Consider the following 27,480-nt stretch of genomic DNA (forward strand, 5'->3'; position numbering starts at 1 on the left):
CCTACGACAACGAAAGAAAAAAGAAAGAAAACGAGATGAAAAAAGATGACGGGTTAGAGGAATAATCAACTAGTTGATCGATCCTTTGTTTTTTTTTTTTTTTTTTTTTTCTTCACTTCACTACTTACGATGAATTTTTCACCTCATCGTCGCAACAAACTGTGTAAATATTGTAGGAAATGTAATTCGGTTTAAAAACTTGGTGTCGGGAAATGAAACGTTGATGGAAATAAAGGAGTTACTGTCCATGTACATCATTTTTGACATCGTCGCAAAGGAGAAAAAGAAATGAATAGAGATATAAATGAATCATTGACAGTAATAACGAATAAAATGACTGTAACGGGGCTTGAGCACGTGGTCTGTATTACATTATACGTAGTCTCGTTTCTTCTAACCAACAAAATGTGGTACATATATATATATATATATATATATGTATATATATGTATATAATTGTGATTGTACGAAACAATACTCGAATCGCGCTGGATAAATGACAAGGATTCACAGACTATCGTACACTTAAAAAGCAATATAATATAAAAAGGAAGGGGTTTTGGTCGTTGGTTGGATGGGCGGGGATTATTTGACAAACAAAATGAATAAAGAGGTGAAAACGCATTCCGTACGGAGATTGATTTTTATTGCCTACGTAAATATACATACATGTATGTATACGCAACATTGTCAAACTGCAGCGGGTACCGCGCAACGGACAATAAACGCAACATCCCAATCGACCGGAATCTCGCATAGTTAGACTCATGAGACATTATAGTTAGACGTTGAAACGCGGGGATTTCCCTCCGTGACTCGTCGCGTTGACCGCGCACCTTTCGGCGCGGGAATATTTGAAAGCTAAAGGAAAGCGAGCGTCGAGTCATCGATACAGTCACCGTAACGTTATGTAGCAGCGTAAGTAACTGTGAATAAAGTAATAATCGGCTTTTTATTTTTTACATTCAAACCGATCACCGCTCTCATTAGTACTATATTCATCGTTCTCCATTCCGGAATATCGACGAGTAAAATTAAAGGGAGGAAAATAAAAATGAATTGGTTTGCGACTCGACAGGATGTTCGGTCGTATGTTGTGTACGGATACGGCATTGAAAATCAAATTCACTCGTTCTGATTACGATTGATAAGGAACGTGTATTGCGACGACGACGATGACGAAAATAATGACTCGTACAAGATGCATGACGGCACAACAGCTCTAGCTCACCTGTAGGCCTAACTAAACTAATGCTAATAATAATAACTATAATAATAACAACAATAATAATAATAATGATAATAATAATAATAATAATAATACTGTACCGACGGAGCGCGATGTGAAGAAATTCGAATCTAAACAAGAAAACGAGGGGGAAAAACAGGGACACCATATTAATACATCCGCATAGCGAGCAACTGAAAAACATGAAAAAAAATATACAACCTGTTGTATGAATCGCGCGGGCGGTTGAAAAAGATTTTTTCGAAGCGAATCACAACGACGATATTGTACGTGCATACATATGTATATTGAATATTGAAAATAACCATACGTATTCATGTACGACACGAAAACTGTACTTGAGATTACCGAACTAACTAATTATCCTATGGTATATATATATATATATATATTCTCTAATTGAATAATTATACATGTATATTACGTATACATCTAATCTTCTGTAAACGTTTTAATTATTACAATTATTGTGATCATATATAATTATTATAACGACTATATTATTATTATCATTAATTGATATCTATATGAATTAACGGAATAAGAAATTGAAAAAAAAAATAAATTAATAAAAACAAACGAAGAAAAAACCACAAAAACAAAAAAACAAAAAAACAAAAAACAAAAAAAAAATAATATTGGTAGCTAGTCTGTCAATGGGTGTACAATGTTTAATTACAATATTATTATTCTTATTATTATTACGTGTTGAAAAAAAAAAAAAAGAAAAAAAGAAATCAACAACACGTATATTCAGCAATCACAACAAGAAATAACAAACGCAAAAACGGAATAAAAGGAGTACGGCAAATAAATAATAATTTATCGTAAATCTTACAGGTCAATATACATATTACAATTCGATGTATAGTAACAGGGCCTCTTGTTTCGTTATTGCAAGTATTTATATATTCATTATTTATTATTACCGTCATCGTTGTTATTATTATTATCATTATTATTATCGTTATTATTATTATTATCATTATCGTCATCATCATTATTATTGTATGTATACTATTACACTGATATGTAGGGTAGGGAATAATTTTGTGAATTAAATTATTGATAAAGGAAAGAAAGAAAAACGATAATAAAAATCAAGATGAAAAAAAATTGATCCACGCGTAGTATGTGATTAGACAAATTGTGTAAAGGTGGTGGTTGGCTAGGTGAGGTGATTTCGAACGGGGCTGTCGAGTGTGGTAGGGGCACAAAATAATAATAAAAAAAAAAAAAAAAAAAACAAAATGAAAAACAGAAAACGAAGAAATTAAATTAAATTAAAGAATAAACATAGAGCAGCATCAAGAAGAACGACCGCAGCCGCAGGGGCAGCAGCAGCACAGAAGGATTATATATACACATTATATATGTATAGAACTACGAAATAAATTCAGTATGTTTCAGATTCAATAAATATATTATAATAATAATAATAATAATAATAATAATAATAATAATAATAATAATGCTTAATTAAGTATACAATATAAATAGAATAATTTGTACGAAATAATTGGTATATAATTGACGTGATATAAACTATGTAATTATATTATGGATATACGTATGTATACCTTATACAAGCTAATATACATATGTGTGTCTATATATATTTATTATATAGATCTTATAACGTAACGTGTACAAAACGTTATACATATGATTATATACATGCATATATATTAAATAATAAAGAAGAATTTAATATTTCGTGGAAAATCAAAAGTGCGAGAAGAAAAAAAACAAAAAAAAAAAAAAGGAAAGAAAGAAAGAATTGAGAAAAGTTTGTGAGAAAAAACCCTTTCGATCAAAGTATATGGGTATATTTTAATATCCAGGTTTGCGTGTCGTTTGACGAAGAGGAAAGAAATACGTTGACCGGACGCAACTCGTGCGATATTATTATTTACCTTATACTTATATTATTAACATTGGGCACGGTTGTATTGGAAATGAAATTAATCGGACTGTATGTAAACAAAGAAGCAAACACGCAACATTCCCCACATGCATTGTTCGGTCGCACATTCGTGTTGTAATGAATCTGAAATTAGTATACTCTGGATATACCTACACGCTATAATATTATACTTCTTTCAACACATTCTATGATGGAACAAGAAAGCTGATACGCATAGTTTACATTATATTATACCCTACAATTGCTTATCTTGATATCGACCTCTATTACGATGATTATTATTATTCTATATAATAATGTTCGAAGACGCATTAATTGTTAAAGAAAAATGAAAATTGAATGAAATTAATTAAATACAAGCCGACTAAATTGAGCTGAAAAAAGTAATATGTTTGAGATAAATGATATTATACATATTACTTTGTAAAGTACTTCTCCGTATAAAATTAACATTTCATACAATTATTATTAATATTATTGTTGTTCATACTATTACGATTATTCTTATAATTATATTATACTACCGGAAGAGGCGCCTAAATAAATGCCGCGCACGTGAAGACGAGAAGTAAAAAGAACAGAAGTGAAACAAGCAACGCGTCGCGAAAAACAGAAACTAAATTCTTATACGTGGATATTTAGGCTGCGTAGCGCGAATATTAATATACACAATGTTCTGTGGTATCGGAAAAATATGTCGGATAGTTGAACGATGAGAGAAGGGATAATAATATACATTGTTAGCCATTAGATGGTGTTAAATATAATATTAAATAAGGGATAGAGGATCGGAGAATGTGATAAAGAGAAATTCGTAGTACTCGTATTTTTGTTTTGTTCTCAAACGCGAATTCTTTTGTTACGTACCACAGACGTTCGATTTTTAAATTGGAAATATAATTTATACATATTACGAAGTAACTCCTGACGAAATTATCACGTTTTTAAATGGAAAAAAGTTACTGAGAAAAAAAAAAAACATACGGGTCACTTGTCTAAGGATTAAATTTTATAAATTTTTTTTTTTTTTTGGTTTCTCTGGAATTAACTTCGGCGGTAATAAATTACGTGGAATCCGCTTACGGTTTGTGTTTATAACGTAAATACACGTACACACAGGCATATGGTCGGGAGAATAAACTGACGCGAGAACGCGGTATTAAATTTAGCGTTGGAATTTCCATCAGAGTGGCGCGAAGAGGCCGCAGAGGCGGGAACCAACGACACGGAATGTCGTATGCAACGATCTATGGATCCTTGAGTAATTCCATACGGCAAATACATTCTCCTTATCACCTGCTGACCCATCCTCTCTCTCGAGGACAGCTCGCGGGCCCTATATTGCAATATTTGTACTTTTCCATGTTGAAACCTCGATATACAATAAATTATATTAACAAATTTTGAACCAGTATCGTTATTTCACTCCGGTTACTCGATCAGTCGCACTCCCACATATTTTTTATGCTTGCAATATAGGGAATCCGCTAGCGAGTAGAGCTACTTGGCATGCTTGTAGAGCAGTCTCAAATATTCTACACTTTTCAATAACTGCGATGGTTCATTTCTAAGGACGGGGAAACCACCCCATGCGTTCTTTACTTCGTGGGTTAATCGCCGATTGACTTGAAAACGCAGCGTTTTAAGCTATGTGGATAAAAAAAAAAAAAAAAAGTACATCAATTCGTGGTTGGTTGAAGGTACCAAAATCGAGTTGAGGTCTCACGTGAAACTCGTACGATGAGTCTCATTCGACGATATGAATTCTCAGTTTTTAGACACTCTTTGGCGGTTGAATGGTGCCTTAAATATTCTTGCCGTCACATTATTTTACTCGAGCTAAGCTCCGATGACTTCCGATTGCTAGAAGTGATCTTTCAGTCGTAATAAAATCGCAAGCGTGTCAGCGGTAGCCATATTGATCTCATGCTTCCAGTTGCGATTTGTTTGTACAATGTACTGCAGTAATTTCTTTCTCAAGGATTTTGTCACAAGTTTTAAAAGTATCTTCTAAGAGTAATTGAGACGCGAAAATCGTTACAATTTATCCGTTAAGCTGGGTTTCGTACTTGATGTCGTCCTGGTCGAAGAATGGAGGTTAAGACAGCAGCAAGATAAAAGGTTGCTCGTTAACTTCAAGATACGGGTTGCAGTTTCGTTGAAGACGTCAAATTCTGACGAATGCCGAAAGAAGCTTCGTCAGTCCTTGATTCCGGAAAACGCTACGTAGACGATTGAAGGAACAGTGATAACAAACAAATCACCGAACTTCGATCGCATAATAAAAAAATGTTCTTTGTAAAGTCAGTTTAGACCAGACCCAAAAAATTACCGTAGCCATTGATATTGGTGCTGTATTGATGTTATTTTAAAGGAGATAAATAACAAACACGCATAATGCAAAGAACTAGGACGATTGTTTTGTATTTAGTACCTATAAATTTTCTTAATTTATTTTTTCACAGAAGAGCACGTAGCATGTTATATTTATATAATATACACAGTTTGATGATGTTTTTTGATCGTTTATAGTGACTGCAACTCTCACTTTCCGTCAGATCTCATTTCGCATGTTACTTTCGTTGTTTGGGTGCATATTCGAGGCCTCTTATATACTTCTTATTTATCTGGTATTTTTCTAAAAAAAAAAAAACGAAATACAACAATCAGTATCCGGTATCACAGATCCTTAAATTAGCTGGCGTTGGTAAAAACAGGTCGAAGTGTGAAAAGATTTTAACAGAATGTGCAAAAAAAAGGTAAGCTTTCTACTTACCGGTTAACAATTTGTAAACGTAGAGAACTTGGTTGCCTTGTACAAGCACACTAGGCATTTTTTTCCCAGGTACATCAGTTATTGTAGCGCTGGCTCCAATTCCTTGACACTCTTTGCTAAATTCTTGCAATTTTATACCAAAGGTTTCTAAGTTGTTCACCAATGTCACCTGAGAATAGAATGAAACACACATTTGGTTGTATCAACTTCAACAAGAATAGAACCCTTGGAAAATTTGATCTTTGAAGATAAAAAATTGAATATGAACCTTTTTATTTCCAGACCTAGTAGCGACTGTGATATCTATTGGTTCCAATTTTCCGCTCCGTACCAACCTCGTCCCAGCAACTGTCACTTGATGAGTATGGGTCATTCTGCCGATGAACTTATTGAGCGCATCTTCCCAGCCCAGAGTTTCCTGGTGTTCTTTTGTCCGCAATATGCCGGCCAGTTGTGGATTTAAAGTCAAAATCCTGGTAACGAAAACAGAAATTAAAACTCGCGCCTGAAAAATTGATCTTTCATGCTTATGAAACTCACTTTCCATCTTGAAGATTTTCTTTTTTCACGTATTCGGTGAAGCACTTTCGCACTTCGGCCCTAGTCAGAATGTCCCCTTTGCTGTATTACAACAAGAAAACAAGACAAAAAATTAACGAAAAATAAGAACGAGCTACTTCAAGTACTGCAACAACGGCATTTTACTTACTCGCATCCGAATTTCGATAAAACAGGAAAAACATCTGCCGTAACTCTGTAACACTCTGCAACAACGGGAACGTTCGATACAACAGGTTCAACTGGCGCACGTTCTTCCATTATCACTAATTCTCTTATTAACGGATGGTCGGTCTGGAAATTGCATCTACATATAGAAACAATAGACTTATTCACCTCTGACTTATCCAAGCTCTTATACCTTTACAGACAGCAACGTCTCGACGCCCTTCATAGTCGAGGTGTTGATTATACCCTTAGATTTCATGCTAGCCAAGAATACGGACAGCTTTTTGTAGCTCGACTTTTTGACATCTATAGTTTGATCAGGTGGACAAACAGCTAGTAAATGGTTTTTAAAAAAATTTGACGAGAGCATTGGCAGGTCCCCTTTTTTTATCGAGATTTTACACGCTTTTAGGAAACAATACTCCAAAAGCTTGTCCATCTGTTGAATGGGGTCAAGTTTTTCACTAGGCACCTCGTTTTCCACACTCTTCACACTCTCCTCGTGTTCCCTGTTTTCATCCGTATTTTCCTACCAGTAAATACATCGATAATTGATTACGTGTGTGTTATAGTGACTATTTTTTAGCATTTTTTGCTATACTGTGAATTATGAATACAACTTGGATTAAAATACTGAGAACTCAGAATGCATTCCATATGCTTCATACTTCTGTTAAACGTTCCTTTATCGTTTCAGTTTTGATTTCGTCTGCGATATCGAGTTCCTGGAGTTTCTCCGGCATGATTTCGTCATCATCATCTACCTCTTCTTGGGCAAATGGTACACCCAAGTTTGGTCTCATAGGTGGTTTTCCCAGTTGACAAAGAGTATCGCCAAGTGCGTGTAATATTTCTACACACCTACCGCGGCCCCCTGCCATGTATAAATCATAACTGGAGTGAGCAGTGATGCCAACTGCAACTGCTGCCTGAATAAAGATGAGAAGAAACTTCATAATATGATTGACGCAGTATTATGTTATGTCTGGCAAGTCTAATAAATAATGTGAATATAAAGTGTTCTTCCTCTTCTAATAAATAATATCTATCCCTCATTAATGTTCATTTGTATTGCGGGTACTTCAGAATAAAGTACAAGGAATTTTGGTATATATTGCAACGTGAAGATTTAGTTAACACATTGGATGATATTTTTAAGAAATTTGTAATCAGGTAAGTCTGTAGCGCTAGAAAAGTAAGAAAACCTTATTGTCAGAGGTATTGACAGACACCGGAGTTCCCTTTTCTAATTTCCCGTAAGCGTGAAGGGATGCTGGACCCTCAAGAACAACTCCTGGCAACATAAGGTCGGCGCCGCTGGCAAGCTTTTGGATTACAGCATGATGAGTAGTGAAGCTGTGCAGGAGGTCTGGGTACTGCCAAAGAGTATAGACGGTGGGATAGATGCCTGAGTCGAGTTGAAAGAACATTGGGACATCCGAGGCGCAGAAGAGTTTGCCAATTTCCCCACTGTGAGTCATTATCTTTATTGAACTGACCGCCTCTTTCTTTGGCAGTATGTTTTGAATTTGTTCATCGCTGAGGCTTGGAAACGTTGCGGATATTTCAGAGTATAATTTCTTTCTGCAAAATGATTAGGCTTTTGATAATTTAAGGAGGAAGAGATGAATGCATGAATGAATGGATGAGTGGTACGAGGAATACTGTTTCAACATGGATCAAAGAAGTAAAAAAGTAAAAAGTTTTCAAGTAATAGAGAGATGGTGTAAATATAACCTCTAACTTCCGAAAGAATTCTCTGCTTGTTGTGTGATGATAATTTCACTAGGATATTACCTTTCAGAACCTTTCAGCGGACTGTTACTTTTTACCTTGAATGCCTTAATGAACATTTTTCACACACAGTTACTGTATTTGACGGAAAATAAACGAGAGTTACTGATGTCTTATGGTTATTACTGCCTTCCTTGAACAGTCAACGCATCATACGTATGAATGCGTATGATCATACGTCAGAATATTGTCAGAATCAGTTGTGGCCTGCAGATATGCAACAAAATTCTATATACCAACGGGGCACTAAGAAGTGTTCCCTAAGACGCTCTCTGTAGTGAAATGTATTTGGGAACACACGATCAAGTACGAATGGCAAGGCAGCGTGATGAAATTTCCCGCCTCATTAACGCTGCGTTGCTCAGTTTCAAAAAGACGATTATGAAGATTATGACAACACGAGAAGTAGTAGTTTGACCTGCCACGGCCACTGTTTGCTGCGTTTTCTGAGTTCCTTGGGATCCGATTAGTCAGAAAAGGGTCACACATATCATATCGGTGACGACAAATTTTGGCCCAAGAAACAGTACTTTTAGCGAAAATTTTCGCAATTTCGAAAAGTGATGGAATGGATTCTATCTGAAACCATTACGACGTAATTTTGCGAGAGAAATCGATTAGGCGCAGTCCCAATACGCTGCGATCAACGCATCAAAAGTTAGAGTCGAAAAACGAGAACCTGTGTTTTCGACATTTTTGTGCAGGTGCTTTTTCCTTCGTAATTTCTCTCATGTTGACCCCACGCTCTTTTCGCTGCGTTTTCTGAGTTTCTGGAAGTCCAATTAGTCAGAAAAGGGTTATACAAATCGAATCTGAGACCAAAAATTTTTTGGTCGAAAAATGAAAAAAAAGTAAGGCTAACCCCTTTGCATTTTTGGCGAAAATTTTCGCGATTTTGAAAAGTGCTGGAATAGATTCTTTGATGCACTATTCCGAGATAATTTTGCGAGAGAAATCGATTGGGTGCAGTCCCAATACGCTGCGATCAACGCATCAAAAGTTACAGCCAAAAAACGAGAACCTGTGTTTCCGACATTTTTCAGGAGGTGCTTTTTCCTTCCTAACTTCTTTCCTGTTGACCCCACGCTGTTTTCACTGCATTTTCTCAGTTCCTGGGGGTCCAATTAGTCAGGAAAGGGTCATACAAATCGAATCTGAGACCAAAAATTTTTTGGTCGAAAAATGAAAAAAAAGTAAGGCTAACCCCTTTGCATTTTTGGCGAAAATTTTTGCGATTTTGAAAAGTGCTGGAATAGATTCTTTGATGCACTATTCCGAGGTAATTTTGCGAGAGAAATCGATTGGGTGCAGTCCCAATACGCTGCGATCAACGCATCAAAAGTTACAGCCAAAAAACGAGAACCTGTGTTTCCGACATTTTTCAGGAGGTGCTTTTTCCTTCGCAATTTCTCTCCTGTTGATCCCACGCTGTTTTCACTGCATTTTCTCAGTTCCGGGGGGTCCAATTAGTCAGGAAAGGGTCATACAAATCGAATCTGAGACCAAAAATTTTTTGGTCGAAAAATGAAAAAAAAGTAAGGCTAACCCCTTTGCATTTTTGGCGAAAATTTTCGCGATTTTGAAAAGTGCTGGAATAGATTCTTTGATGCACTATTCCGAGGTAATTTTGCGAGAGAAATCGATTGGGTGCAGTCCCAATACGCTGCGATCAACGCATCAAAAGTTACAGCCAAAAAACGAGAACCTGTGTTTCCGACATTTTTCAGGAGGTGCTTTTTCCTTCCTAACTTCTTTCCTGTTGACCCCACGCTGTTTTCACTGCATTTTCTCAGTTCCTGGGGGTCCAATTAGTCAGGAAAGGGTCATACAAATCGAATCTGAGACCAAAAATTTTTTGGTCGAAAAATGAAAAAAAAGTAAGGCTAACCCCTTTGCATTTTTGGCGAAAATTTTTGCGATTTTGAAAAGTGCTGGAATAGATTCTTTGATGCACTATTCCGAGGTAATTTTGCGAGAGAAATCGATTGGGTGCAGTCCCAATACGCTGCGATCAACGCATCAAAAGTTACAGCCAAAAAACGAGAACCTGTGTTTCCGACATTTTTCAGGAGGTGCTTTTTCCTTCGCAATTTCTCTCCTGTTGATCCCACGCTGTTTTCACTGCATTTTCTCAGTTCCGGGGGGTCCAATTAGTCAGGAAAGGGTCATACAAATCGAATCTGAGACCAAAAATTTTTTGGTCGAAAAATGAAAAAAAAGTAAGGCTAACCCCTTTGCATTTTTGGCGAAAATTTTTGCGATTTTGAAAAGTGCTGGAATAGATTCTTTGATGCACTATTCCGAGGTAATTTTGCGAGAGAAATCGATTGGGTGCAGTCCCAATACGCTGCGATCAACGCATCAAAAGTTACAGCCAAAAAACGAGAACCTGTGTTTCCGACATTTTTCAGGAGGTGCTTTTTCCTTCGCAATTTCTCTCCTGTTGATCCCACGCTGTTTTCACTGCATTTTCTCAGTTCCGGGGGGTCCAATTAGTCAGGAAAGGATCATACAAATCGAATCTGAGACCAAAAATTTTTTGGTCGAAAAATGAAAAAAAAGTAAGGCTAACCCCTTTGCATTTTTGGCGAAAATTTTCGCGATTTTGAAAAGTGCTGGAATAGATTCTTTTATGCACTATTCCGAGGTAATTTTGCGAGAGAAATCGATTAGGTGCAGTCCCAATACGCTGCGATCAACGCATCAAAAGTTACAGCCAAAAAACGAGAACCTGTGTTTCCGACATTTTTCAGGAGGTGCTTTTTCCTTCGCAATTTCTCTCCTGTTGATCCCACGCTGTTTTCACTGCATTTTCTCAGTTCCGGGGGGTCCAATTAGTCAGGAAAGGATCATACAAATCGAATCTGAGACCAAAAATTTTTTGGTCGAAAAATGAAAAAAAAGTAAGGCTAACCCCTTTGCATTTTTGGCGAAAATTTTCGCGATTTTGAAAAGTGCTGGAATAGATTCTTTTATGCACTATTCCGAGGTAATTTTGCGAGAGAAATCGATTGGGTGCAGTCCCAATACGCTGCGATCAACGCATCAAAAGTTACAGCCAAAAAACGAGAACCTGTGTTTCCGACATTTTTCAGGAGGTGCTTTTTCCTTCGCAATTTCTCTCCTGTTGATCCCACGCTGTTTTCACTGCATTTTCTCAGTTCCAGGGGGTCCGAATAGTCAGGAAAGGGTCATACAAATCGAATCTGAGACCAAAAGTTTTTTGGTCGAAAAATGAAAAAAAAGTAAGGCTAACCCCTTTGCATTTTTGGCGAAAATTTTCGCGATTTTGAAAAGTGCTGGAATAGATTCTTTGATGCACTACTCCGAGGTAATTTTGCGAGAGAAATCGATTGGGTGCAGTCCCAATACGCTGCGATCATCGCATCAAAAGTTACAGCCAAAAAACGAGAACCTGTGATTTCGACATTTTTCAGCAGGTGCTTTTTCCTTCGTAACTTGTTTCCTGTTGACCCCACGCTGTTTTCACTGCATTTTCTCAGTTCCTGGGGGTCCAATTAGTCAGGAAAGGGTCATACAAATCGAATCTGGGACCAAACATTTTCGGCTTGAAAAATGAAGAAAAAAGTAAGGCCCCTTTGCATTTTTGGCGAAAATTTTTGCGATTTTGGAAAGTGCTGAAATAAATTCTTTTTAGCACCATTCCGACATAATTTTGCAAGAGGAATCGATTGGGCACAGTCTCAATATGCTGTGATCAATGTATCCAGACACACAGTCAACAACAGAGAAAATTTTTCAGTATTCTCTCAATTGGTTCTGTTCTGTTTCAGATCCTAACGAGTTGGTATCAATTCATTAATACTTTATATCGACGTCAATTCCGAGAGAAGACGGATACGTATCGTTACATGTCGCTTAGATTGATGGATCAAAACGCAGAAATCTTCGCTCACTTTGTCGTCGGCTAGTTGGGTCTTCGGACAACTGATTTCACTTACGCTGATCGATGAACAAAGCATGCATTTAATGCATAAATTCTCCGAAGAAATCAGAAATTGGTTTGCTGAAATAATCGCAAGCCAGATTTCATTCCATACATCTTTGAATGGCGTGATTGGATCGAAAAATTAACGAACGCGGGAATATTCGTTGGAGTTACAAATGAAAAGCGGTTTTGTTCTGTAATTATCTGTACATTAGCGGTAACTATGCTGTTAAAAATTTCAAAATTAATAAACAAGACCAAAAATCAGTTTGTCATAGTGTTGTATTTTTGCTTTTTCACATCGAGTGTTCTTTTACCTTATTGCAACTCAGTATAAAAAATTGAGTTGGTGTTTCACCGAGTTACATACATTATACGTACATTATATCAAATTATCTCTTTCCTTCGTCCCTTCACGTCACCCATTTAATATCAAAGATAATTATTTTTTAAGATATTTAAAAATTCTCTCATGTATTATCAATCAAATATCATACAAAATCTAAGACTAATGTTATATGTTCATAATTTCTTCTTTCATATTATACCTATAATATTTCAATAATGTATAGTCACTTGCATCATATAATTATAATATTGTGTTCAGCTTAAATTCTACACTCTTATCCTTTATCTGTTACTTTACAAAATTATTAGTAGCGATAGTACACAGCTCCAAGTCTGTAGTAATTTTAAAAACATTATATCGAAATCATTTATTCTTTATGTATATCATTTCAAAATAACAAGCCATCACATCCTCGTCTTTACAGCTTATTAATAGTATTCACCCAGATATTTTTGTTCTTCGTTCGATGCAATGAAGTTCCAATAGGTGATAGTATCATCTACTATAATATTGGTAATGTATAACAGGTTGAAAAGAAATGTTCAATTTGTTATACTGATAAAAAAAAAAAAACGATTCCGTGTTTTACTTGTCTATCAAACATAAAAATCTATGCATCTGGGTATCCGCCTGCAATACTTGTTATCTCTACGAGTTAGATGAAAAGACAATTGTTAAATTAGCAGTAAAGTATCCATAAATGATTGAGGATGAATAATGATAAAAACAAATCATACATACGAATTGTGTTTCGGCAGAGATCTTATGGCACTAGTGAATTTACTCACTAAAATCTTTCCCTTACTTTTTTTTTGTACATGTAATTCGTCGGTTTGCTAAATTCTGAATTTTCATTATATTCACAGTCGAAATATTTCGCACCTTTACGTAATAGTAGATGTTATCGAATGTGTTAATTGTTGTCATGTAATTAGATTATCTGGCCAATCGAAAAAAAGTTTCGGTTTGTTTTCATGCTGCCGTTATTTCGTTCCTTCTGAATACCTGGAGAGTTTGTCAGTTGTTACAATAGCAAAAAAAAAGATCATGTTATTGATGCTACCAATTTCGAGAAACAATATCACCGGTAAAAGATATTTACTTAATTAATTCTACTATTCTCATCGAACAATTCGCGTTAATTATTGTATTATCTTAGATACCTTCTAAGAGGCTTATTATTTATATTCATTGATTTACTCAATCAATTGCCTATCAAGTACACAACAACAATGCGATTTTAGACAACAAGCCTTTTAATGATTAATAATGCGCACGAGAAGCAGTTGCAGGACTTAAAGAAAGAAAAAAAAAACGAAAACGATTAAATAGAAAAATAAAACATGATCTATCAACAGTATTCAACAAACACGCACGTTTTATCTACAAGCTTAAATTTATGATCGGACTTGATATTCACTTTAGTGCACTTACAACCGGACTCAAAGTAGACAGAAGAGGTAATTGGATAGATGATGAGAATGTATGGTTAGACATGAGTGTGGAGTTTTGCATGTTATTTGGGAAAAAATGAGAAAAACGTTAAAGACATTAAAACAATACTTCCAGGTTTGATTTGTTAACTATAATTACTATATTGTGTATGTATCTATCTATCAATTACTTGTGTTGTTTTATCTCAGTAACAGATATCTGCATTATACGTAATGACAATAAATCAATAGCAGTGATGCGTGTAACATTTTTAAAATGCAACTGAACAGTTAATTATGATGCCCAGAGCAGGTTAATTATTTCAACTTACTACGAAACAATATATGTTCACTAATTAAATTATATAATTATTTAAATCCTTAAGTAACAAACATACAACAGGGTTACGATGTGAATCTGTTTATCGGTGAGAAAGGGGCTACTGCCTCCACACAGTACATATAATTAAGAAAACATAATAATACACCTAGATAATATTATTTGAGAGAACATGATTGATTGATACAAGTCAGATCAATTTGATTGTCTATTTCAAAAGAAATAGGGGGCTTGGCCGCTTCTGTCCTGGCTTACCTTGACTAGAACTTGGAAAAATAAAAGGTAGTAAATAGAAAAAAAAGAAGGTAATATAGAAGATTGTAACACTTTCAAAAGAATACGAGCACGTTGAAACAAAAAATGTCCCCTCCTTATTTCTATCCTCTTCGGCTTAGATGTTACCTCGTTATTACTACTATTAAAATTATTATTATTATCATCATCATTATTTATATTATTATTATTATTATTATATTATGACTTTGTTGCAAAGTCTCAGGGTGCAAACGACGCGTTATCGAGATTCGTAAGTCTATTGGAGTAGAAAATTAATCTCACTAAAATATCGGTAGAAATTTTCAGTCGCTGTTTTACAGAATTTTCTGTGACAAAGTAATGATCTACTAATAATTAATCAGATTGGATTTTTTTTTTTTCATGTTCCTGCTCTTTCCTTCTCACGTTTCTTTGTGTAAAGAATTTTTTCGTGACATGAAATTCGAAAAATAAACAAATTAAAAATAATATATTTATATATTTTTTGTTTTAATTGCGTGTGCAATTTTGTGAAACATTAAACTGCATGTATTCGATTATCGTCATCAGTCTTTGCGTAGTATGAAAGGAAAAAAAAATAAAAATAATAGATAATAAAAAAATAGAGACGAAATAATATATAATATACGTATATATATATTTTTTTATATCTATACACAAAAAATTGTCGTTATTCATATTACGCTGTTAATCATAGGAGTATGTTCTTTTCTAGTCATTACGATAGTTAATACACGTTAATGGAAATGTAACGAAGAATACTGGGCCAGGTTTTAGATTTGTCAATCAACATTTGTCTTTTTCTACCTAACCATCATTTCAAGTTACACACGCGTCAGAATCTGTTTTTAAACATTTCTTTTCAAAGAAGTCGGAAAGAGCAAAACGAAAATTAAAAAATTAAAATAGCAGAGATTGGGAAATGACAAGACAAAAAGTGGAGAATTGAAATCTCATTTTTATGCAAGACGCTCTATAGGTTGTTTAAATTATTTTGATATTTAATGGTAAAGGAAGGAAGATGAATCTAAATTGCGATATGTAACATTGGCGATTGGTTAGAGTAGGTTTTTATTATTAAATTGATACCTTCGCACGATCCAATAATAATAATAATAATCTTTTATTCATATTGTTTGTTTTGTCTTGTATCTTGATTTCTTTGGTTATACCAATGCGACGAAAATTGCAAATCGCTCAGAGCGATGGCGCCGTTATTGTTTATAATTGTTAGATTACACTTGGTCAAAATGTTTTAAATATTCTGATTTATCATTATCCTTTGTTTATGTTTGTTTTTTTTTTTTCACCAAATCACTGAGAATCTTTCAGTTACAACTATCGTTTTTCTTTGGAAGAAAAATAGTTAAGTCACTCGTCATAGAAAATTAAAGAAAAAAAAAAAAAAAAAAATTCAACAAACTTTATGAACGGATTCACACTCAATCCGTTACACACACACACCTTATCTCTTCTAGGCCTCAGATCTATCTTCATTAAGATGCTGCCTCGTCTTCCGCCAGATTGTGAAGGTCCGAGTAGTTGACGATTGCTCGATGCAGGAACTCGTACTGAGCCTGAAAAACAGATATTTCGATCTTTCAGATCCGCGACAACAGCTCGCAAATTGCATGCATCATAATTCAGGAATATGTTAAGAAGGGCATAGTTTTCTGTCTAATTTTTACTTACAAATGAGCCGATCATTCCGTGTCTCTGAGAGCGGAGCTTTTTTGTCGTTGTAAAAATGTCCACCCTTCGTTCCGTTCGTAATTGTTGTACTAAAATGCTAAGGGCGACAAACATCGAGCTTCTGTCCGATCCGCAGTGGCAATGAACGACCAATGGACCTCCGGATTCTACATCATTAGATATTGTCTGATCAACCAATTCGATCAAGCCTCTCGTGACTTCGGGTACCTCCCCTTCGACGGTGGGCCATCCATGGTAATGGTACTGCGTCACGATCATATTCTCGTCCGTTTTTTCATTAATTATACAAAGCTCTCGTCTTGTGTAGTACGGACAACTCTCGCTCTGTATGTACCTCACCTTTATGTGATCGTACGCCACCTCATCGTCGGACCAGTATCGTGGACATTTGCGGGGTCCGTCGCTGAGCTATGTGATACACAAAGAAGTCAGAGTAAAATTTATGATGTGAGTGAAAATGTTTCGTGGAAAAAAAAGGGGCAGGGAGGAATAACTCACATCGGAGAGCATGACTATCGTCGATGCGCATTGTTCGGAAATCATTCGCCAGAAATCTGGTATTGTAGATTCTAGCGGATCCTGAGTTATAATAAATGACTCAGAATTGTCGTATCCCTCAATGAACGAAGCGTTTATATACGTGCTATGTTCGCGTCCTGGTACCGGCGTCAGTATAACGCGATTTCTGTCATATGGTATGACGAGGTCGTTTCTGTTCTTTATTCTATTCTCATCACCGCCGCCGACAGAAAACGATTTTCTATCTTCCAGCATGGAGCTTATTTTCTGAAAACGAATATGATTGAAGATGTCTTAGGCATAATGATTGATAAATAATCATGTGAATTAATAATTGAATAATTTACAAAATATATACTGCGCAAGTACTTTCAAATCGCGATCTGAGCGCCATCTCAGACTGAGCAACTTACCGAGGTAATTATCAATTTCTACATAGAATTTTCTGTAATTTCTCTTCTATTCATTGTGTTACAATATGAAAGGACAGTTTGTATCAGTTAGTGGTTTCAAATACTTGTCAAACCTTAATTTCTATGATTTATTTATCACAATCCCCCAACAGTTGCTAAATTTTACCGCTCACACGCCACGGCGCCACTGAAGTAATTTGCTCAAAGTATAACCTCAAAGTCCGTCTCGCGACGAAATAAATACATGAAAAATCCGTACGATATTTATTGAGCTTTAGCTTAGAAAAATGCACTTTCCAAGAATAGCACGATGATTTTACGAAAGATTCCACATCGATACGAAATTTCATGAAAAAATTATCCCGATTCTTGTAAATACTCAGAAATCGGTCACGTGACACCATGAAAATGAGAATGTTCTACTTACATCGTATTCCTCCTCCATCTTTGTTTTATCCTTGCCATTGTCTCGCTGTCGAAGTTTTTCAACATGATTTTTGAGCTGGGCAGCAGGTATTTCAGTGTCGCCGAACTGTGCCATCTCCATAAGCGCCCGATAGACGAATATGTACTGTTTAAGGGACTGCACCAAGAAGTTCCTTTGATGTCTAAGGTCGCAGACAGTGTTGAATATCGACACTTGTCCCTCATCGGCGAGCTGTTGCAGCAACGAGTCCAATGCAACGAGAGTCCCGGTCCTCCCAACGCCAGCACTGCAGTGTACCAGGATTGGACCCTTTTCCAGAGAATAAGCCTCGTTGACCCTCTTGATGAACCTGAGGATGGCATGTGGGTGTTCAGGTGCCATGAAATCTTTCCACACCAAAAAGTGGTACTGAATTATTATCCTCGAATCTCTTTCCCCCGTCCGCGTCATTTTCAATTCTCTCACGACATAGTCGGAATACGGTCTCTCCCTGACGTGTTCGACGGTGATGTCACCGAAGCTTCTTGACTCGCTTTTGTCGGGCCAGTACTTAGCGCACTTTGTCTTCGAGTACTCCTCGAGATTCGTCAGCATCAGCACGAGCTCCAGATGCTGCTCCCATATCATTCTCCAGTAGTCGCAAACGGTGTTTTCCATCGGCCCCTGGGCACAGATGAACTTCTTTCGCTCTTTGTAGCCGAGAACAAAGTTCGCGTTAATGTAATCTGACCCGCAGATACCATCAACCTGCACCAAACGCACCCGCGTTTGGTCGTAGCACTTTATGTCCGGATAGCGGTTTTTGTACAGGTTCTCACGAGCCTCCGAAGCCCGCGTTGTACGGTCTGCGAACCTGTCTGGAAGCAGCTCAAATTCGTGCTGAAAACCATAGTCCGAATCACGGTGGCGGTCTATGTAGGCCTGGAGAAGATCGGCTCGTGATATCGGTGGCATGTCCGGTGGATTTGACGCTACGAGCTGGTGCCTTCCTCTCAGGGTTCTGCATAGATGCCTGACAAAAGGAGGCATCAATTAGAAGTTGGTCTTCTTATGGAGAATTACATTTGGTTAAGTAGCAAAGCTAGATATAGTCGATTATGGCCGTCAATTTTTATTTCTTATTATTTTCGTGGAATATGTGTTTCGATTTACTTGGTAACAGGTAATTCACTAATTCCGGGTATTATTAACAATCGTTGATGTTTTCTGGTACGTTTGCAAAATTATGTTGTGTAGACAAAAGAATTGTGATATGGTGGTTATTTTTTTTGGTTTCAAAAGTCCCATGACTTCCTTATTTCTCTGAGCGAAATTCCGGTTCTTCTTTGACATTTTTCTTTGCCAAATCACATTTCACAACACGAATTCTGTATTTTTGAAGACAATAGAATTGAATGGTTCATTAATGAAAAACAAGACGTCTTGATGACTAGTAACTGGAACTATTATTATTATTATCATCTATGTAAGAAAATATTGATAAAAGAACGAGCACAGTAAGTGAAATTTCAAGTTAGGAAATATTCGAGCAAACGTAGCACGTGAGAATAATTATGAAGGTTTACTTCAAATTAGTAGTAACATTTGAAAAAATTTAGACTTCAGAATCTTTAAATTATAGATGGAACATATTTCGCGCGATTTCTGAGAACGATTGCAAGTATCTAACAAAATTCCTATATTTGCGGTTTTCAAGACTTTTTAGAAGAGCGCACACCCTTTGATAACATAATATAACTATGCTCCCAAACATTCCTTTTTTTCAGGAAATGCTCACCTGAAACTGTTTCTCAGACTGATTATTTCCTCTCCGCCCTGACGCGCGTGTTTCAAATATTTGTGAAGTACACACATGCCCATTAGAATAATGATAACAATTATCAATACAGCGACGCAAATTTGCATCATCAGTCCAAGGTCCTCCGGCGGGTCCGGTACCGGATAATACGATCCAACTACATGTGGATTCAGGTAGTTGCTGTAGGCGGGTAAAAATTGTCCAGGTTCACTACCATTAACTGAAACAAAGAAGAGTGCGTAAATAATGTTATAAATATACAGACATTTCAGTATTTTCTAGCAGCGAGTTTATTCACCTTACCTATAATTTCGATAAACGCAGTATAATTTGATTCCTTGTCCAAGGGACCGTCCTCGGGTAGATACGTTTCTCCGTTGTAATTAATGCTTGTATACGGATTATTCTCTCTTCTTCTCCGTAAACCTGTCGACGCGTCGCTTACCGCAGGATCCACCATTTGGCTTGTAATATTTTCAGTATCAGTAGATGGCGGCTGATTGGCTAGATTCAATACAGACTGAAAGGTTTTCGGCTTCAGTCCAACGCAATAATGGCAATTCTTGTTTTCATCTGAAATTTTATCGTCGCCGATAAAAATTGTCGTCGATATACTGTCCGAATCGAACATGTCGGCCAGATAAACGCCGCCCGAACGAGACGTGTAGACTTTTTGATAGGTATCGACATCGAGGTTTCTCGGTTCAATCAAATCTCTGACTTTCTGATTAGGAGCAAGCTTAACAACAAATATTCTGTAGCAGCATATCGGCCCGTTACGCTCAGATATTCTTCGCAATTTTAGCTGGAACAAGTGTTGGTCACCGATATCAATTTTCTTCCAACTTGCCACGTTGTTCATGTTATCTTTGCTCGGAACTGCTATGGGCATTGAACAATTATCGATGGTGAATTTGCCTGGCCGAATTTTGCCAAGTTTGGTTTCAGCGTTCACAGAAACCTAGAACATTGCTTGATTAGGCATGGACAAAGATTTTTTCCAGACAAAATAAAGCACATGTGTATAAACGGCATACCGTGTAATTAGTATTTGGTAAGAGGCCCTCAAATTTCTTTGTCATATTCTTCTTCACATCTATGTTCACGGGAGTTACTTCGACATTTTCACAACCCATAATGCCTGAATCGTTTTTATAGCAAGCTGAGCTGTTAAGTTGTACACTGAATCGTGTTATCACGCCATTTGGTTCGACTGGAAACGCCCACGTTACGTAAACGTTACCTGAATTACTCGTGTTGCTATATTCGCAGATCACAGAGACGTTCTGTGGTGGACTAGGTACTGAAAAATATTCAGAAATTGTCAATCCTCGAATTTCATTATTCGTTGCTTTTCTCAAACCAGTCTCTAGATGACTCAGTTCGTCAAACAAATTGCATCGATAGTTTTGTATGTGAGATAGGAAAAATATGTCAGAAATGACATTCATTGAAAAACACATACTCTCGCTGACTAATGAATGGTTTTAATGATACCTCCGTCATCCGTCTCAACTTGCAGTGGGGTACTCCAGTTCCCACATTCATTTGTGTACGTGTTGCAGGCGACAACCGAAAATGTGTAATTAGTCCTAGGAACAAGGTCTGAAAAAACATACTTATTCGTTTGATTCCATAAACATGCTTCTTTTGTGCGATTATCAGTTAGACAAATTGAAATCAGTTTGTAGTAATGGAAATGGTCTTGCAACTCTTTTCCGGGCTGATCCCACGTAATCTGTATAGAATCAGAGGTTACCCCCTGGTACACGACATTCGGAACGAATACAGGATCTGTGAATACAAATTTTTTGTAAATAATCTTACATCAACTTTTGACCTTTCGTATTTAAATAAAGTATCCCATAATTATAAGAACTTTTCCGTTTGACTTGGGACAGGTGAAGAAAAAAGTATTTAGTACAAACAGGTAAAACTGAGAAAAGCTTATTCATCAGCGTGCAATTCGCTCGTTACCGAGCCATTTACCTTGTTCCAATGTTCTAACCGAGTCTTCATAATAGTTTGGAGGTGAGCGGCCAATCGTATTAGTGGCTTCAATCTTGAACTCATAGTCAGTGTTGTTATCTAGATTTGTAAGAACATAGCTAGTCTTACTGCCGTCGATAGGCTCCCTGTTAAAATGCCACTCTTTCGCGTCACTTTTTTTGTATTGAATTGTATATTCTTTCACAGGATCGTTACGGTCGTTTATGGTCCAATTCAAAAACACTCTGTGTGCCCCAACTGCTTTTACAGTGTTGATATAGACTTGGGGAACATCGGTCACCGTCAGCGATGTCTGATTCTTAACATAATTATCCGGTTCAGCGCCTTTTGCACTGCACTCGTAAGTACCGTTATGTTTCGAGCTAACTTTGGTGAAGTTAACGATCATTTCACGGTATATTCCATTCCACTCGAAATCCTGGGTGGGCATGTTCTTGCTTATCTCATCGCCGCTGATCTTCATCCAAGTAAAATTTGACAGTGGATATCCTTCGATGTAACACGAAAGTACTGCCGGTTCGCCTGTTTTAACACGTACCGGATGCCCTCCCATTATCTTGGCACGCTCTTCAAATGCAAAATATTTAATTAGACTCTTACTTGGGTGATACTTCTACATGTAAAACACATCAATCTATGACCATTAATTTTTTAATACAAGATTAACCAGTAAGTTTCATTACTGGTGATTCATTCTTTCAGTTCTGAACTATCTGTGCTTCCTTTACATTTGAAAACTTATAACGTTCTATGCTGCCTAATTATCAGAAAAACAGTTGACCACTTCCTAGAATGAGGCTAAAGTTAATAACGTTGTCGTAATGAAAATCGGGGGAAAATGATTAATTTGCAAGTTTATAGTGACTTTGAACTAGTCAAGTTTTCAAAATATCAGTATACATTTTTCCTTTTTATGATTTACTGAGTTTCATACATTCCTGCAACTGTGAAATAACTAATTTCCAAAACGTTAATCATTACAATAACGTTACTAACTTCAGCCTCATTTCCCAGAGGAAAGATTAACCAGCATCTGCGTGCGCGTTTTATAGATTAGGAATCCAATGACAAAACGATCACTGGTTTATTTCAACTTCCTGCTGTAATGATTGTCGAACTCTTTCGAGACTTTCAAAACTCATCATGAAATCATTGTACAGTAACAAAAAAGTAAAGAGAACGATCCCAATGAATCGATCTTCTAACAGACATTTTGAACAAAAACTTGAAAATCGTAATTATGGAAAAAATTAAAGCATTTATTTTGTCATAGCAGTTTTATAGCATTAATTTATTGCTCTTTGTAAAGTTTCACAGAGCTAATTAACTTTTTTATTCCAGCTTATCTGGATTACGTTCGTCACAAACCGTTCGGCTATCTGACCACATTACAAAACAAGGAAAACATGATTGCTGATTCTCTTGCTTGTGAATGAAACCAACTGAGTAAGTGTTCATGTATCAAGCGTTATATGAAAATATGAGAAAGTGAAAAATTCCTCAACTCAGTCAAATAATGTAAGAATGAAAAGAAATACAGGCGATCAACGTCCACAGATCGCGAGGCATCTTTTTCCTAAGAAGATTGTAGTTTCTCTTAATACCACATATTATGATTGTTTTTTTACTCTGCATGTTTTTTAAACCTATAAATCAACTCTCGATGTTCTGTTCCTTAGAAAAAAAAAATGTAGCAGCTCGTAATTTGAATCACATCGATCTCCAGGGTTTCTTATCTCTAAACCTACACATATTTTTCCGAACAAATAATGGACCACATTCTCTGTCAATTTCCTCACCTACTACTCTTATGTATCTCGTCTCATTGTGAAGATTCCCTGCCAGAGTTTGAGCGACACATGTGTAATTTCCAGTATCGTTTCCGCTGGCCTTTTTGATTTGCCACAAGCTTCCGTCCGATGAATTTATCGGCAATGTCAAGTTTCCTCCATCCTTTGTCCACCAAACGTATCCCTGCACCTTTGATTTGCAAGTCAAGGAGGGCGTTGTTCCTGCTTCTATGTATTCCTCTGGTTGAGAGACCGTTATATTAATCGGTGATGCCGTTTCCTGAGATTCATTTTTTAAGTCTGAAGAGTTCGAATTGTTGACTGAAAATAATTGATTTTTTCATAAAACAATGCGAATAGAAATAGGACTCGAGTGAAATCTAAAGATGGGACGCAAAATCCTGCGGCTATTAAGAAGCTTGAAGCGATTTTATTTGAGCTCAATAAACCCAAAAGTGAAAACTGACGTTAGATATTAAATTTCACAATAATAAAAATTCTGTAGTGAATAATTATCACCTCGAAACGTTCCCAATAAGATATTTTCATTCATACGTCGAGGTTAATAATAATTAGATGATAAAAAAAAAAAAACTGATTGATACTAGATTGTTCCAGTTTGTGTTTTAACCGAAGTACGTCAACGGTAGTCAAGATTTCATGTAACGAATATATAGTCTGACACGCTCTGAGCATGAACAATCTGAAAAATTCATGGATATTGTCATGCTGACTGTATAAGTTAATGCCTCAGTCAGTTGATGTACTCGCATATTACGTCAACTGTATGCAATGAAAAAGGAGGAGCAGATGAAACGCAGGAAGTGGGAAATGCCGAGGCAAGTTTATCGCGAAAGACTGTATATAATAATAATGTATTTCACAAGATAAAAAACATGAAAACCGAAACGTAGATATCCAAGCATTCGTCACAATCGATATAATAGTGTATACAAAAATTTTTCATCTTTTATTTGTTTCTATATACGCAAATGCTTAGTATATACCTCAATTCGTATGTAGACGAAAAATTGCTTTTGTTCATTATTTCTTTCAACCGAATTAATAATAGATCGATAGTAGTAAGAATTGAGAAACTATTCAATACTCGAAAACATCTTCTCAAATTTCATTTTATTTCAAAAGTATATCAGATTAGCTATCTAAATAATTTTCTTTGCAGATATTCCTGATCGGTATAAACTAAATACACTTTTGCAAGTACATGTGATTTGTATTCACCATAGATAATTTTAAATATCTGTATCTGCATCCAGATAATTTTGGAAGTATTCATATATTTGTGTCTGCACACTGTCAAATATCGGTATCTGTACCTAGATAATTTTGTTTAAGTTAACTTTATTTGCATAATGATCTGTGCATCTGGATCAGGCAGAATTGACAGTCTCAACATTGGTGTCTGTGTCTGAATGAATGAATAATCATCCGACTGTCCAATATCTAAGATATATGAGGTGAATTGAATATTGTGAATTTCGCCGCTCGATTGTTTAACGCACGTGTGTTCACGATGCGGCTCAAAGATGCGATAGGCGGCGGGAAGGAATATTTGATAGAAGATAGGGTGAAATCGGTATGATCACGTGTTTATCGTGTCGGCGGATTGAAAAGTACCGGGTTGAAAATGCAGGGGCGCATGCAATGACCTTCCGGCTTTCGCGTTGCGGTTTCGAGCCATAACTGTATGACGTATGCTCGAATCGCGTCTATTACAGCATATCCGTGCACGTATAACGATATGCGGTACGTATTTATTTTTAAACAACGCCTGCGGTTTGTATTCGGTGAATCACGTCCGTACGCAGGCACATAGATACGACGCAACAGTAGCGGGGTTGAGAAATCGCGAGTCTTTTTTTTTCGGATTTCTCACCCGCCGCCTGGAGGGATTCGAAATTCCAGAGCCATTTAGGGTCGAACCGTGCGTCGCATTCTATTGTTTTTACGTACCGGGATTTTCGGAGCTGGTGTAAGCTAATAGGAAACAAACGAAGAGGGAGGATATCTTCATTGTCGGGGCTTGGCTTCGTAACATGGCGTCCGTCTATGCGGCCGGGCTCCTCTCTCGTTCTGTCACCATTTAACTATATCCTCACAAGCCAGGACATACGGGCATTTTTCAACAGAACAAAACTCCAGTTACACTCGTCACGTTTCACCTACCACCGCATCCCTCACTTTTTCACTTATTTTCGTTATTCTAAAACTCTATACGATTACTATCAAGTGTCAACTCAAATCGCTCAACAGCGTTGTCGAGACCTCGAGCATTGCCGAGTGGCCGAGACGTTCGGATGTTACTAAAATTTTATTATGGTACGGCTCGGGAATTCGTGAACGCTATCTACCGGCCTATTAGTACAACTTGTCGTTCACTTACCAGCCATTTTTTCCGCTTCGTCCATCAATGGTCTCATGGATAACGATTTTGGTTTGTCTGGAAACTACCTTACCGGCAGTAAGCAATATTACCCTTGGGTGTAACGTCGGCGGTCGGCTTATTCAGCATCGATCACGCCGCGCTCCTACTTACCAATGCTTGTCTTACTCTGGTACAAATGTGAATCGTGCCTCGATGATTCAACGATGGATAGACGTAGAGCACTTATGGAGAATAAGATTATCTATATGTATAATACATATAAATACACAGATACATGTAAATGAATTGGAAGTACAATAAAATTTTATATAGATCTAACGCTGGTGTTGGTGAAATTTAAACATTTTCTAATCGATCAGACTGACGTGAACCCGATAATACGATGAAAGTTTTGGGTAATCTTTAAAAAGTTGATAATCCAAGGTCTGGTGAACGTAACAAATACTACAATTTTTAACGATCATCTACATCTTTTACGCTTTTTTACAATTTGCTACTTATTTTCTACGATTTCCCACGAGCAGCAATTTTTCGTAGAGTGATGTAGAAATTATTCTTTCTTACGGTATATTAGAGACCGAAATGTCTGCTTGTTACAAAGCTGATATAGAACTTTACTGGATATCATTTACAGATCTCTGTCAGAGATTTCCTAGGATTGTGTCAATAAGAAATATGGGCCCCTAATGGACGTCTTTTCTATGCATTGCTCACGAGCATCTCCGATCTTACCCACACAGATCCACACACTCTAATGGACGTGTCATGAAAAATATTAGAAACTATCACATGCACATATTCCTTTGTTCTGCCCCAGACGAAATGTCCAAGGCCTAGAATTTGTGAACTAGGCACTCCAGTACAAACCCGTACCCAGATAAGGGACGAAGTTCAGAGTAAACGAAAGGTCCTAATTGCTGGGGGTTTCTATAATTTGGATCTCTCTTTTGTGGCGAGAGAGGAAAGCGACAATTCGCTGCCTGATGGTTGTCTACAGTACCTCCATTTACGTGCATGGATATTCACCGACATCCATTGGATATCTGTCACCGGACGTAGATATTCTGAATTTCTATGGATGTATGTTAGAGATCCACCATGGATATGGATATGCTATGGCGCTGTGGATTCTGTATGGATTTTCAACAAATGGAGTGTCCCTTGTGGACTTGTAGAAAGATTATCACCACGAGGTTATAATTTTTTTAAATTCACATCGATTTTTCGTTAATTTATATTCAGAAAATTTTGTGGATCAAAGTCGGAATTGATCTTATTGGTCAAGTGGATATGAAACCTGTCACGTGTTATACATGTGAATCAAAATCTTATTCAGCACAGTAGTTATAATCTGGATACGCGCATCGTAATGATACGGAATCCGTATCTTATGGCATAAACGGAATTTCTGGAAGGCTGTGTAATAGCAGCATATTGTGCGATGCTTTCTCATTATTGTACAATGATTAATGCAAGACATAAAAAACAAACCAATTACAGTTGCAGACATTGTGCGATAGCACGTGATACGTATTTATGATGGGATGAGCCGGATGCTTGTTATCTGTGACACATAATACAGTT

At 36.7% G+C, this 27,480-nt stretch overlaps 2 protein-coding genes across 3 annotated transcripts; both read right to left on the bottom strand.

Moving 5' to 3' along the window:
* Positions 1-5,584: 5,584 nt before the first annotated feature.
* LOC107225134 (eukaryotic translation initiation factor 2D) lies at positions 5,585-8,694 on the bottom strand. The gene is made up of 9 exons (XM_015665479.2): positions 8,476-8,694; positions 7,884-8,262; positions 7,347-7,607; positions 6,872-7,207; positions 6,662-6,804; positions 6,493-6,573; positions 6,221-6,425; positions 5,953-6,121; positions 5,585-5,814 (listed from the first exon to the last, which is right to left on the bottom strand). Exons 1-9 carry the CDS (start codon positions 8,529-8,531, stop codon positions 5,750-5,752), a joined length of 1,695 nt encoding a protein of 564 aa, XP_015520965.2. The 5' UTR covers positions 8,532-8,694; the 3' UTR covers positions 5,585-5,749.
* A 6,409-nt stretch (positions 8,695-15,103) lies between these two features.
* Positions 15,104-25,802, bottom strand: LOC107225035 (tyrosine-protein phosphatase 69D). 2 transcript variants are annotated; one of them, XM_015665351.2, is made up of 11 exons: positions 25,464-25,802; positions 23,499-23,810; positions 21,679-22,266; positions 21,187-21,483; positions 20,727-20,992; positions 19,993-20,650; positions 19,669-19,909; positions 17,892-18,891; positions 17,031-17,318; positions 16,512-16,940; positions 15,104-16,396 (listed from the first exon to the last, which is right to left on the bottom strand). In XM_015665351.2, exons 1-11 carry the CDS (start codon positions 25,546-25,548, stop codon positions 16,316-16,318), a joined length of 4,245 nt encoding a protein of 1,414 aa, XP_015520837.2. In that variant the 5' UTR covers positions 25,549-25,802; the 3' UTR covers positions 15,104-16,315. The 2 variants fall into 2 exon arrangements, with proteins under 2 accessions (XP_015520837.2, XP_015520829.2); XM_015665343.2 differs by having other exon boundaries at positions 17,892-18,903.
* Positions 25,803-27,480: the final 1,678 nt, after the last annotated feature.

Source organism: Neodiprion lecontei, chromosome 5 (genome assembly GCF_021901455.1).
Source record: "Neodiprion lecontei isolate iyNeoLeco1 chromosome 5, iyNeoLeco1.1, whole genome shotgun sequence".
Classification (NCBI taxonomy): domain Eukaryota; kingdom Metazoa; phylum Arthropoda; class Insecta; order Hymenoptera; family Diprionidae; genus Neodiprion; species Neodiprion lecontei.